General features: G+C 35.4%; 1 protein-coding gene across 2 annotated transcripts in view; it reads right to left on the bottom strand.

Annotated features, from left to right (window-relative positions):
* The window catches only part of OSTN (osteocrin), a 47,930-nt gene extending 33,446 nt beyond the window's left edge, over positions 1 to 14,484 (bottom strand). Inside the window, exons 1-2 of one of the 2 annotated variants that reach the window (XM_070242694.1) lie at positions 14,327 to 14,484; positions 1,857 to 1,955 (exon numbers count right to left, since the gene is read on the bottom strand). In XM_070242694.1, the coding sequence (XP_070098795.1) occupies positions 1,857 to 1,955 (99 nt within the window). In that variant the 5' untranslated portion in view covers positions 14,327 to 14,484. The remainder of the gene's footprint in view (positions 1 to 1,856; positions 1,956 to 14,326) is intronic. The other variant, XM_001500173.4, reaches the window with a different exon arrangement.
* Between the last annotated feature and the right edge of the window lie 773 nt (positions 14,485 to 15,257).

Raw genomic sequence — 15,257 nt, 5'->3', positions numbered from 1 at the left:
GCGCTTCATCCAAGTCATAAAAGTATGAGTGTCCAGTTTGTGAAGTCTGTCTTTTCCTTTCCAAACCCCACTCACAGCATTTTTTTAAATACTCCTATTAACAATCTCAAGACATTGTATAGTCCAGGGGATGTTATTTTTTCCCCAAGACGCATATAATATTCCCCTATAGCAAGAAACTTTAGCTCCAGGTATCTCTTCTTTTTCCCTTTTTAGACACATTATTCCATGTGCCATACTCTTGGTCTTGGCAAGACTCTTTTAGTTCACTTCCTATCTTTCTTCTTCTATTATTTTTTCCATTCTCTTTCTATTCTCTTCATTTTCTCCAATAAAATGAAAGAGCAGTACTTTCTTTTACTTTTTTTTCATTTTCCTTACATTTATTATTATAGGCTTCCTTAAATTCAGCAGTTTTTTAAAATTTTGTTTTCACAGATTCAGATTGTAATATAATCTTTTTTTAATAAGCTGAGTGTATTTTATTCTCTTTTTATTGCAGTAACATTGGTTTATAACATTATATAAATTTCAGGTATACATCATTGTATTTCAATTTCTGTGTAGATTACATCATGTTCACCACCCAAAGACTAATTGCAAGAATAGCATACCATAAGAATAGCACTTTCTAAGCCTTTTCATCATTGACTCAAGCAACTCTTGAAACACTTATAGTCTGACACACAGACTCAAAGCTATTGAGCCTCCTCTTCGCTAAACCAATCAAATCTACGCTGAGCCTGGTCAGTTCTCTCTGGAAAACCCCTCTTGCCCTGCTGTTCCGATTTCCATCAGAGATGGCTTTCATCAGGCCCTCTTGACTGCTTAGTGTACACTCTTAATCCCCTTATAACTTGTTTATCCTCTATCTCCCTCTCTTTTCCATTCTATCCCAAATGATGCCATGAAGTTAATTATCCACAACACTACTTTCATCATACAAAAGGAAAATTAAAAATCTCTACAGCTCTTTGTTACTTACAATGCAAAGTCCACAATATGGTTCCAAACTCCTCTTAAAATCTCATGTTCTATCACTTCCCTATATAAGCTTGACAACATAGAAACTGGAGAAGGGAAGGTTGCTATAATCATGAGAAACACTAAGGAGCAGGAGATAAACCTTCGAAGGGCAAAGACAGGAGATATTTTATTATCTCTCAGAGCATCCTCCAAAAAAATGTTTTCATTCTTCCAACTGACACACATACAAAATACAGGGGTTTTCTTTGTTTCTTTTTCTTTCTTTCTTATTTCTTTTTAAACATATTCTTAATCCTCAGAGAAAAAATTATAGAACTTAATTAAAACTTGTCCTTCAGTAAAATCCATTTCAGATTCTCACTTTGTTATTTAAGAAGTACAAAGAATATGTTTCTAATAAGATCAAATAAGCCAAATTAACTTTTCTCTGTGTGGCGATGTCCTCAAATTTCTTTTCCTTTGTAGTTTAGTCACGGCCACAAGAAAACATTTGTTCAATAATAAAACGTTTGGCCCAAACTACTCAAATTTTGACATGTAAACAACTTCAAATTTCACATAAAAGGACTTCATCTTTATGTAATTGATTTAATTATAAATATGGCTGAAATGATAATGAATTTTCTCTTATGCTTTTTTGTTCAAGGGATACAAACCTTTGTTATTTTTATTTATTTATTTATTTAGCATTTAGATATCTTGCTTTCCCTGAATCCAGGGTGAGGATAAGACATAGAAAAAATTCCTATTTGCTTGATTTTGTGGGTCGAGTCATCTCCCTATTTGTCAGCAGCACTTGCTTCTGACATTAGCAGAAATGGCTTATGTTCATAAAAATACATATGGTCGCTTAAGCTAGTTTCCGTTACCTCTGTTGTGACATCCACTGAGAGCACTTTTCCTGAGCTCCACAGCATCAACATCACAGCCAGGATCAAATGTGCACTTGCCAATCTCCAGTCCAGCATCTAAGGGTCACATACATCACGGTTAACATTTCTTAGTGTGGCACATAAAGATAGAAAACGAAAAATCCGATAGAGCTTGTTATAGACAGGTGATAAACCAAATTATTCAGCTTCTTTGTGCTGGAGTTCACCTCTGCAAAACTTAAATAATACTTAATAGAAGCTGTCAATCTCCTAGGATGAATTCTATGGAGACTTCATTTCCATGGAAACCTAGACTGGGGTTGTACAGCTATAATCATTATTTAATTCAAAGTAACCCAAGTCTGAGAAATCTAGTTTGTGTAATTTTATTCTTTGACTGTCTAAGTCAGGGATTATAACCTCACATACCTAAGGGGAAATGTGTAAAATTGGCCAGGTATGAGAGAATACGGCTGGGTGAGGTCTGTGATCAGCCAGAGAGAATGTGCTGTGTCCTAAAGCATTTAAATTCAAAATCTGAAAAACAGCACAGATCTAATAGGAGAATATCTTTATGTCCCTGTGATATGTCAGGATTTCTTAAGCAAGATTCAAAAGGTGAATCTCTTAGATTAGAAAAAAATATTAAATTCATCATATCACAGTTGAAAAATTCTGTATGGTAGGATATAATAAACAAATTACAAAGTGGAATATATTTTCAACAGATATGAAAAAGAAAGATTAGCATTTGGAACATTTAAATAACTCTGATAAATAAAGTTTTAAAAATAGACACAATTAAGTAAAAAATGGGTCAAAGTTTGTAAGGAGACATATATCTGAAAGTTCATAGCCTCATTGTTTATAGTAGTAGAAAACTGAAATCGACTCAAGTAGGAAATGGATTTATCAGTTGAGGTGTAATCATACTAGGGACTTAAAACAAATGATTTAAATATATGTGTATTTACTGTTAAAACAAATGACCTAATTGTTATGTGTATTTATATGTATGCATTTCAGAAAAACAGTTTTGGGGGAAAATCAGAATTTCTAGAACAATACATATGGAATGCTACCATGTTACCTAAATTGGAAATATACAAAGCAATTCTATATATTTTGAAATCTACGTATAATTAAAGTATAAACCGATGAAACTTGATTCATGATTATGCTTGCCTCTGGGGAAGATGGGAAGGAAATAAGATTATGGAGGAAACATAGATAGTTTTTATCTCTCTCTATTTTTTAAAGCAAATATGTCAAAATATCACATTTGTTAATTCTGTGTGGTAAGCACAAAGATGTGCCATTTATACACTTATGACTTTTTACATGAACAGCTACGGTACATCCAATTAAGGCCTATCTATGATCTGTATCAGGCCTACTGGCTGCCAGATTGGCCTCTGGGAAAGAGGGAGGCGGTGCCCGGCTGGGTGAAGATGAGGGACTGAGCTGTGACAGAATGGGCTTGACTTTGCCGCTTAGTACACGACTTTGGGAAGTCCCCCAGTCCATCCTTTATGAACGAGAAGTCGCAGTAAACTTCTATTTCCTTAAAAAAAATGATTTGGAAACCTGCTGGGAGCAGAAAGGCAAGGATGCTAGGATGGAGCTGAAGAACTGAATTTGAGTCTCATTTTTGCTTTAGTGTTAGTGTGACCTTGGGTGTGTATCATTTAACCGACTCGACCTTTATTTTCCGTATCTGTGAAGTGAGGAGTAATTCTCACCTCAGAAGAGCTTTGAGAGGATTGAATTGATTCATGCATAACTTCTTTATCCCATATAGTATTTATCATTTATAAATCAAAGAACATTTATAAGTTACTACTAAGTTTTACTTCAGTAACTACATTCTCTTTGGTGTGACCCAAGATTTTCTTTATGTTTCTTCCTTAAAATACTGTTTTTGTGAACCTCAGTGTACATCTTGGTAATCAATGTTATCTGCTAGAATACAGACAAATACAAGTATTTTATATAGACAGAGAAGCATCTGTATTTCCTTGTGTGTTAAGGCTTAAAATAGAGATAAAATATTTTAGCATTGTCTATGACATTTATTTATCAAATATAATCTTAATTTTCACATAATGTAGTCTAAACTAGTTCTTCATTATGTTACCAATTAGTCTATTTTGGAATCTGGTCACATCTTAGTCACTAGCTGCTTCTCTGTATTCCATCTTTTCTGGAAGAGGGCAGTAAATTGTCTCTGTGTTCTCTTTCTGACAAATTGATATTTAAGCTGAGTTTTTTGGTAAGTGTCAACAACAATAAGTCACGATTATGTCTCTAAATTGAGACGGTAGAAGAATAACGAGAAAGGATGCAACAGTTACCTGGTAAAAATACCAACCAAAACCTGTATCACCTACTCCTTTAGAAAATCCGCCACTGAATCGTATTTTTCCCTTCTGGATTTGCTCTTTGACTTTCGTCAACAAAAAGGAAGATATATGAAAAACAAAACTCTTTTAAAAATGATCTCACAATTCTGGCTTATCTTTCTAAAAATAGCTTTCTCATTCAATCAAAGATAAACTACAATTGTGGTATTTTTCTTCCTCGTTTTCTATCACGTTAAAAACAGGTCACAAAGTGTGAAATTGCCCAATTTTATAAGCCTTTCCATGTGGATTTCCTTTAACTATTTTTACGCACATTTTACTGACCAGGTTTCTCTCCATCTCCACAATCTTATAAATGGCAAAGAATGATGAGTGTTTATAATATTGATGATTATGTCTGAGGCATATATTTTTGTGCTTGGGTGTATATAGGAAAAATGTCATAATGTATCATCTTACAGATAACCACATCCTGATTATTTGGATAGGGCGATGTAAAAATAAATGCTGAGTTTAAATACACACATTTAATGGTTTAAAGACATGCTTGTAGCCAGTTAACCAAAAGGCCAAGTTCTAAATATGGCATTTGGTACGCTAATGAAAACAAACACCCTGGCACCTGCCACACAAAAGACATTTGATTAACTAGTTGAAACTTGATTGCTACAAAATTAGAAACAGAGGAAATTATAGGGAGGGAAGGAAAAGACCAGGTTCAGCCCCATTTCTCTATTTTGTTGATAGTGGATAAATATAGCCCATAATTTAAAAATCTGCTCCACCCCATATACACTCCAGATCACAGAAAGAACCCTCAAAGGATGTTCATTGTATGAATATGCTAAAGTGGATGTGTTTGCAATGTTTACAGTATACCAATAAATTTTTTTTTTTGAGGAAGATTAGCCCCGAGCTAACATCTACTGCCAATACTCCTCTTTTTGCTGAGGAAGACTGGCCATGAGCTAACATCCGTGCCCATCCTCCTCTACTTTATATGTGGGATGCCTACTACAGCATGGCTTGCCAAGTGGTGCCATGTCTGCACCCAGGATCTGAACCAGCGAACCCCGGACCACTGAATTGGAACGTGTGAACTTAACCACTGTGCCACCAGGCTGGCCCACCAATAATTTTTATTGAGTAATTTTTGAATAACATTTCTCTGAGTAGTGAGGAGCTTCAAAAGAGACAATGGGCATGGGAACTGCCTTATAAGAAGATGAGGTTTGTACTTTATTCATTTTCAGCCAGTTGGTTACTATGTGGATGAACTTTCACTTTTAAAATAATACTGCTGAATAAAGAAACATCTTACTTTACATGACATCGTAACCTTTGTTTCAAAGACTTTATCACTGTAAGAACTCATTATACCCAGAAGGGATCCTCCAATCTGGCTGGAGTGGCAGTGGAGGGAGCAAGGTGGGGAGGTGTGAAGTTTTTTTTCTTTTTAATTTTTTATGTGGTCTAAGTAGTTTATAACATTGTGAAATTTAAGTCGTATATTAATGTTTGTCAAACGCCATATAAATGTGGCCCTGCACCCCTTGTGCCCACCATCCTCCCGCCACCCCACCCCGGTAACCACAAAATTGTTCTCTTTGTCCGTAAGTTTGTTTATATTCCACATATGAGTGAAATCGTATGGTGTTTGTCTTTCTCTGTCTGGCTTATTTCGCTTAACATGATGCCCTCAAGGTCCATCCACATGGCTGCAAATGGGCGGATTATGTCTTTTTTCACAGCTGAGTAGTATTCTGGAAGGTGTGAAATTTTGTCACTTAAGTTTGGGAAACAGCACATATTCTGTATTCCTTCAAAACACTGATAGAGCACATTGACGTATGAAAGGCCTTGAAAGTCCAGTAGTAAAGCAAGTGGTTTAATTACACTAAAATCAGAATTAAATGAGAAGTCTGTTAAAATGAACAAAGATATTTGCATTACTGAGAATCAGTGGTGCAATGAGTCATTATTATTGTGAAAAAAATCTCTCAAAGGGCTAGGGCAGAAAAAGAAAAGATTCAGAATCACTGATCTAAAAAAGAAAGGGCAAACTGGGATGGGAGGAGGTGTTAGAGTAAGAGAGGATTAAGTTAAAAAAGAGAAGCAATATTAGCCAGTATCTGATCTAATGCACTTTGTAACTAATGAAACTTTTAAACTATCTGCCTTTGAGTGCTGGCTGGTGCTGAAGAAAAACAGGCTACTGAGGTGATTACAGAAATTTCTCTTCAACAATACCTGGCTTATGGATAGCAGATCTACCCATTAGAAATTCACAACAGGACTGAGTTTGGGAGTGAATCTCGGTAACTTCTGATAATTATTTCAATTTACTCTAATTTCTTGATTGGAAATACTCAAAATAGACCATCCACCCCTATGTTCAACAAAAATTAAAAATAAAGGACTTAATTAAAGATAAAGAACTTAAAAAGTAAACTTTTTAAAAAAATTCCTCTCTTCCCACTTTGATACAGCACAGACATTTAAGTGAAATTCAATAGGACATGTTATAACGGGTCTCTAGTTCTGATACTGTGAAATGACCATGTGTGCCTGTCCGCAACGGTGCCCACAATCCTCTTTCTCTGAAAACAACGTTGTTCTTCTAGGCAAGTGGTGAGTCAGCTTGGCCCCTACGTAAGTCTGTAAAACACCAAGTTCTTCTTCTGTATACCCTTTACCCTGACCCATAAGTTATCATCACCGAGGTCTTTCTGATAATAGAGAAAAGCCCCAGGAATAGTAGATAACAGAGAGACTACAGTGTTTTATTTTAAAAGAAGGCCTAAGAGGGACAATGCTTAACATAACACATGTGTGGCTCAGTGTCATAGAAAGACCAGATCTAGGTGTTATGAGACTCAGGCCCTGCCTTGGCTCCGTTGCTATTTCATGGTATGACATTGGGCAAAACCTTTCCTGTCTAGACCGAGTAAAATGGGTTTGGTGTAACTGACTCTAAATTTGCATCTAGCTTTTTAAAAGTCTGTTGGTGAATCTGGCTCTTTTCTGGTGGAAGCGCAGACCCTGCAGGTAATGATAGCAGCTGGTGCAGGTTTAGCTAGGGAAATCTTCCTGCTGCCCCTCCGGTTAGCCAAGTCTAAGCATTAAGATTGCATCTAGGTTTTGACATAAATATGAGCCTCTTGAATTTTAAGTATTTCTAGCTGAAAATAGAAGTCCTCAAAATCTTTGGTTTTAAGATGTCATTTATGCTGAGAGATCCCATTTTACAATTGTATTTTAAAAAAGAAAAAATGCTACCAATTAAATTATGGCATGCTATCAGGTGTAAGATTCATTCCAATTTAAGAGATGTTAGGTGTGCGTCAGAATGGATGAATTACGGCATATCTATTTACTGTTAATTGTTTACTTAGCTGTTTTTTTTTTTTTTTTTACTTTTCTTCATCATGCTTAATCATTGTGCTCAATTCTTCCACACTTTTAAAGCAAGAATTGTCAGACCTGAGGTTCCAGATTCCATAATGTGCAGTTATATCCCCTCTTTTGGGCTCAGAGAAGGCAAGGATGGTACAATATTTAACTTATCACATACATTTTAAAATAATATAATTAATATTAAAAATTTTAAGGATTTGACTGAGTCCCTATTCCTCTGCATTTGGAGTTAATAGTTTGTATGTCTATCCAGGTAAAATAATCATTTGAATATTTTCACAGTAACCATGAATCTTCATGTTGGTGGATAAAAATTAGGGCTTTTTGATAATAGAAATTTCTATATCTGAAACCACCACCAATATCACATATACACCCATATATGTACAGTATTTTTCACATATTATTCCTCCAAAAATCTTCTCTAGATGAACTAACGAATATTTTAGAAATAAAACTCTTTCAGTCAGTAAATAGGTATTCAACATCAGAATGGTATTTTTGTGATGGTGAGGAAAAAACTCAGAATTAGACTTGAAGGACGGGGGCAAATGTTCTTACTGCACTATTTATTGGCCTGAGATCTTAAGTAAGATGTTTAAAGTGTTGAAACTGTCCAATAAAACCAACTTTATGAATTCACAAAGTTTTAATTAACTAATTTTAGTTAATTTAAAGTTATTTAATTAATTTATGAATAGCACAAATCGTTATGGGTTTGGCTTGTTTGCCAAACAAGAGCAATAGAAGTATTTAACTTTATATTTAATTTTATTTATTAAAAAGGTACAAAGACATACATTTATCTGTGGAAAAAAACTGGATTATTTTTACTGTTATTTTATCATAGTTAAAAACTTTTCAATGAGAACTCTAAATTGCATGTAAAATTTTGTAAAGTATAAGATAGCATGGAAAGATTTATGGCGTGGTACAAAAGTGATTATTACTGAACTGAAGGCAGGTCTTTGAAGCAAGTCCTTCCAGGAATGTAAAGCTTATACTCATCAACCACTTAGGGGATTTGGAGTCATTCATAGAGACCATCTGAAAAATTGATAAACAATCAACAGGATACATTACAGTTTGACATTCTACAGATAATCTTGATATTTCAGTGAGTGGCACTTGAATAAGGTGTTAAAGAAGGTTGTTTTCAGTTTCTTTGATGAATGACACAACCAGGTGCTTGAGACTCGGACTTCGGGGTCTCTTATTGGCTCTGCGATTCCACAGCCTTTGGTGAAATTGGCTCCAAGAAGAGAACTCACTGTGGCTATGGCACTTAGAACTTTAGAAGTGGCGAATTGCTTTTGGATTCTCCTAAGCTCAAATAAGAAATTTAAAATCACTGAGGATTTTCACCCAAGAGCCATTGAAATACAAATTGTAGCTTCTATCACTAACAAATATATCATCTATATCATCTCAAAAAGGTACATCTGAGAAATACTCATGGTGCTTAGCCATTTATTTAAAATTCTCTTTGAAATTTGTCATTTTCAGTAAATTGGGTGAGAAGCGTTGTGCTTTATGTTTGAGTATGATTCTGAAAGGAAGGAGCAAATTGAGATTGAGAAATGTAACATTTCACATTTCTTTTAAATTAAAATATTAAGAATGCATTCTTTCCCATTTCTCACTGCTCTTCAATCGGCAGTAGTAAATTTTCCAAACTCACAAAGCCAGCTAGAAGAAGAGCCAGAACAACTTACATTTTCAGACTCTCACTTTTGTGCTCCTTCAAGTATAACCTATTTGTAGAAGTAGAAAACATTTTTCCATTTCCAAAAGAAATGGCTTATAAAGTAAAATGTTTATGGGTGAGGTATTCTTAATGTGGCAGACACCTGCATTTTAAAATGACTTTCCCTGAATGTTACAAACCAGGAAAAATGACAATTTACTAGCATACATGTGTTAACTTATTTTAGTCTATCTGGCACCATTTTTATTCTTTTTCAGACACTATTGCCTTCCAAAATTGTAAAATTTTGTTGTTAACTATCTCTATTTCCTTTTTCTATTTGGAATTTTCAACCAGACTTCTAGTATCTTTCTTGCAAAAATTTAAGAAAGCAGAAACCTACGATGACACTTTAAAGGAAGATCTCATTCTTAAAAAGCCCAGGTATGTATGTTTAACAAAGTAGTTACTCATCACTGTAAACTCCTTGAGAGTAGGAACTACGTCGTGTTTACCATTGTATCTCAGGACACAACATAATGCCTGGCACAGAGTCAACATTGTAGGATGAACGAATGAATGAAGCGGACTTACGTGGTGGGTAAACAGGAATGCAGGGCAGATATTAATATCCCAGTTTTATTGATATGGAAATAAGGCTTAGAGAAGTGAAGAGATTTGCCCAAGCTTTACATCTGCAATAATATGTGATAAAGTTCATGCCAGACTCCTGGGTATGTCCATTAACATTTCACATCCCAGATTCTCATTCTAATGAAAGGGACATGCATCAATATTCCCCAATAATGATCCCAGTAGAGTTTAAGATTTCTCCTTATCAAACATTAATTTGTGCTTAGATCCCTGAATTACTACAGGTTTCTTGATATAAAACTATGTCACTTAGAAATAGAAGAGACTTTGTGTATGACTGTATATAAAGAAATGTGGTATTTAATTCTAATGCTTAATTATGGGAAAAACAAGAATCTTTAAAACCATGGATGAGGAAGCTGGTAGAGTTGCACATGAGCACGCTGTTTGGCCACTTGATACTGAGGCAATTTTTATGCGGTATAAAGAGGCTTTCAAAGGGTAAAGTTGGATCAATGCAGTTAAACATGGCATATGTAAGCCTGAGGATCGTGTGGAATATCACCACCTCCTTCATCCTTTATCCCACTTTGTACTTATATATAATATTTAATAAAATATTTACTTACATTTTAATTACATTAAACTAGCCAATATAATCAATGAAAAAATACTCTCTAAGATGTAAATGAAGGGCTAAATATATAAATGTTATAATACCCAACAACAGAATGCATTTATCAGGTGTACACTGTATATCAGGCATGAGGGATACGAAGGTGAATAAGACACTCCCTCTGTCCTCCAGCTGCTCTCAGCCTGGGGAGGTGGCAACCTCTCAACCATTTGCCCTGCCCAGGGATTTCCTCCTGCAAGAGCAGTCTTCCTTGAAGGCTTCATTTCCTTGAAGCACAATTGTTGCAAATAACTTTTTTTTTTGACACTTGTATAATACTTTATTATTTTGAAATGCATCTATCTCCTTTCTTCTTCACAACAGTCATGTTAGCTCTATATGGAAAATATTATAATTCTGTTTTTTTAATAGATGAACTGACACAACCTGGGTTACTTTGGAAACCTGGTCTCCCAACTCCTGGTATTGCATGCATACTTTCTAATAGAACAAAGCACCTTAGTAGAAAGAGGTTGGTTGGCCATTAAGTTACACAGACCTGGACATGATTCCTGACTGGTCATGTCACTTAGTCTCTCTGTTTTAATATCTTCATCAGGAAAATGGGGCAAAGACTTGGTTTGTAGGTTTATTATAAGGATTAGAAATAATACAGGTGGGGTGACAGGCACAAAGTAGTTAATAAATAATAGCTGTCATTATCCTGATCCGGCCTTCTAAATATGGTAACTTTTGAAAATGTTTCTTTCCACTTTTTTGTTTTTATGAAAAAAATCTTTTTTTATCTTTGTTCATTTTAAGGAACAAAATTAGTCCTTGGAGTCTAGAATTATGGCAGAGTGATGGAAAATAAAGTATAACAAAGAAAGTAATATTGAGTGTGGGAAGGAAATTTCCCAAAGACAATTAAAAGTAGCAATCACTCTAACATTTGACGTTGCAGTGTATTATGCATTACCATTAATTTCAGCCATAATATTCCCATGAAAAGATTAGCATACAACTATAGAGAATATCACAATGGGAAGAAAAAAAAGGGAAGAAATCTCAATTATAATCAGAGCATAATTATTCTTAAAGCTCTAATTATATCAACAAGAGAATTTTTAATTTACTTTTATATGATATATGTTTTGTGTTATAGTTCATAAGATATATTTATTGACTTTGTTTTTTAAAAAATCACTCATTATGTAGTTGGAATCATGATTTTCACTGTTTTTGTAATATTGACAGTACAGCATAGTCAGGCTTGTGTCATGGAAGCAGAACCACCATGGGTGTTATGAGAATTAAGGACCTTGTTACAGAAACTAGACCTTACACGACTGCAGAGGAGGTAGAGGAAGAGGGGACATCAGTTTTTAATCTTCTTAGAGTCCTGGCATGGATGGACAAGTCAGAGCTTGCTGAGAAATACAAGCACCAAGGTGGGACCACAGGGAAGCCCATGGAGAGGTACATGGAAAGTCACAATTACGACTTGGTGGGTCTGCAGCCAAATTGCCAGTGGTAACCTGGAGGATATTTTAAAAATGCATTTTTCACATGTTTAGAGCCTTATGTGTCATGGGAATATAGAATTTTAGAAAGGAAGGGGGCATTCATTAGAAATTGTCAAATTTAACACCTTCAATAGATAGAGAGATGAGGCTCAGAGATAGTTAACTGGCCCAAGGGAGAGGAGATGAAGGGGTGCGATAAGGCAGATGAAGAACTGGAGGGAGCAGGGGGAGGCATGGCAGAGGAGTTGTTTCTGGAGGGAGAGGGTGCTTGGTGCTGAGGCCTGAGCTGATGGGGGATTGATAAGGGAGAAGGGGTAAGGCTGGTTAACAGCCAATTCAAGCCAACCAAGTTACCAGGCAATTACTGGCAGGTGATGCTAACCGCTGCCCCAGAGAGGTACCTTGAGAATTGTTTGGAGGAAGGAGGGGGAGGGCTCAGGTAAAAATGCTTCTAATCAGACATCTTCAGGCTCATGGGAGTTGGCCTGTGTAGAGAGGTGCCCAAGGCTAGGAGAGAACTTGTAGCTCACCTTTTGTACCCTCGGGGACTCCAGTGTTACTGAGGAGAGAATGAAGCCCCAGGGAAGCTGAGGGAAAGCTGTTGAAGTCAGGACTGGGATTAGAAGTCTGGTTAACTGACTTCAAAGCTGTGTTCCTCCAACAGCACCACTGAATCTAAGCAAAAGTGATCTGGTCGGTAGGGACCACAGGAGATGAAATATCGGCAAGGAGGTTAAATTAGATGATGTCTGAAGATGAGCCCCAAGATTCTGTGATACCGAGTTTTCATTCCCCAGCATAGGGAAAACTGATTGAGATAGAGCTTCCCCGGGTAGTTCTTATACTCAGAAGTGCTGGCACTTCTAGTTCTTTTGTCTCTTTCAATAATAACAGAATATTATTGAGCTCTACTTTGTGCTTAAGGCTTGCTTGAAGTTGCACAACCACATAGTGACAGAATTGGGACAGTGTTTTGGGATTGCTTACTTTGAGTTCTATTCCTTTGAGACAAGCTTAATTAATCTAATTTTATTAATCAAATGTTCAAATCACTGAAAGCATTTGAACAAGAAGTTAAAATTATAGCCTGAGGTTCCCAAACCTAGTCTACTAAACATGTCCTCTTCTCTACTGCGCATGATTCGTTATATAAGATTCAGTTCAAAACCCTGAGAAATAAGGGAGAGAAAGCAAATGTCAACCCTAAATACCTTAAATGACTTATTGAGTGAAGCAATAGTGCAATTCACTGACAAAGAGAAGACTTGTATTTATATCTATAGGAGGCTTTCCTTAGAAAAGTTCTGTAAGAGCGCTGAAGAGTAAGCACCAGGTAAAGAGAAGACACAAAATGTGCCTGATGTTTTTGGGGAGACCACTACATAAAACCTTATCAACTCTATAGCTTAGAGGGTCATTAAAATCATCATAAATCAGTGTTAAAATTATTTAACTTCTAGGGTAACTCAGAAACCAATAATAGTCACATTCCTAAACCTATAGAATCTATAGCTGGAATTTGAAAGAGCAATATTTTTCAAGAACTGAATTTATTGAGTGTACACTATTCCCATAGATCAAAACCTGAAACGAACTCTTGACTTTGTTCTTAAACCAAACTCAAATGTATGTTTCAGATGAACTCTTGATTCAATCACTTATTAGCAAGAGCACTTCAAATACTGAATAGACAGGATCTAAGTCTGCTCTAAACTATGTTATTAATATCATACTTGCATATTTGAGTTTTATAAAAAGAACAACAGAGGATACTTTAGATTTGAAGAATATGGAATATAGAATTTATAGTTTGTTTAATTTAGGGAACTTTTTAAAGCTCCAATTGTGATAAAAATAAAGATAAGAAAAAAACTTTCTTTACTACCTAGGTTTTTAAAAGCAGCCCACCTCTCTACATTTAAAAATTTCCGAAGATTGGACATCTTTAATGAAAGCAAAATTAATAACGTTAACATACGGATAAAATCATTATCTTGAGTTCCCTTTCTCTTTGTTTTGAAATGGAAAATAAAAAATAATGTAATAAATATGAAATATCTGAGCAAACAATTAGCTCCACCCTAAGTTTGCATTACAAAAATATCTGCTCAGATTTTCTACTTATTTTAGAGAGGAAAATGTTACCAAAAATCATTTCTAACAAAATCAAGATATAATAAAAACATTTGAAAAGTATGTGAAAATAAAAAAATAGTTAAGAGGAAAAACAACTAAATCTTTATCAGCTTTTCTATTTAACTTACCTTGTGAAAATCAGGAGATTCTGACTTTCGAGTCCTGTCTGTGCAGTTTCTCTTAAACTCAGCCCTGATGGAGAGTTTTCTCTCTGAGTTTTTATAGTCTCAGTTATACACCCCTTACTCCAATCCCTGCCTTTGCTTTCTCTTACATCATTTCTACAGATTTTCCACTGAACATTTTCCCAAGCCTCTCTTCAATTTCTCTCTCTCTTTCTCTCTCTCTCTCATTCACTTTTCTCTTTCTCTCTCTCTCTCTCCAGTTCTTCCTCTTCATATTTATTCTATCTATTGTTTTTATCATGGCATTTAAATAGCAGTGGGAGCTTTGGCTCTGGAATATTTCAGTATACATTTTGTATTGTGTTTCGCCTTAGACTCATCGCCTCTTCCTGAGGCTTTAGTCCAGCTCCGATAGTTAGAAATCATATTTGGGAAATGAAATGCACTAAGATTTGTTAAAAAGAAAGTCACTAGGGTCCTTGAAAGTAAGATTTAGGGAGATTATAATCCGAAACCCAAACTGATTTATTGCTATATATTTCGGACCTGTAATTAAATGATCATGTACGGAAACACTGAGTAGTTTCAGCCTCAGTCAGGTGCACAGCGCTGTGTCAGTGAAACTGACAGCTCCTTCGTATTAGCATTGCTATACTGGGAAGGCTGTCACTAACCTATAAATACTGAACTGTGACATGCAGGCTATAAATGCAGACACTGTAATCACTCTTATCTTGCTCTTGTTTCTTAGTATTTTAATTTCTTTTTAACCAAAATATTCCTGCCTCGGTCTGAAAGTTTTCTTCATTCCCATTTCCTACTGATCACATTTGCAACCTTACACACACGAAATGTAAAAAAATAAGTCATTAAGTCTTAAAGGTAATACGTTATGTTGTTAGATCATTATTAGGGCATTTGATTCACTGGTAGA

Source organism: Equus caballus, chromosome 19, assembly GCF_041296265.1.
Source record: "Equus caballus isolate H_3958 breed thoroughbred chromosome 19, TB-T2T, whole genome shotgun sequence".
NCBI lineage: Eukaryota > Metazoa > Chordata > Mammalia > Perissodactyla > Equidae > Equus > Equus caballus.
Note: the sequence above shows the minus strand (reverse complement) of the source record. Positions and strands in the feature narration are given on the sequence as shown.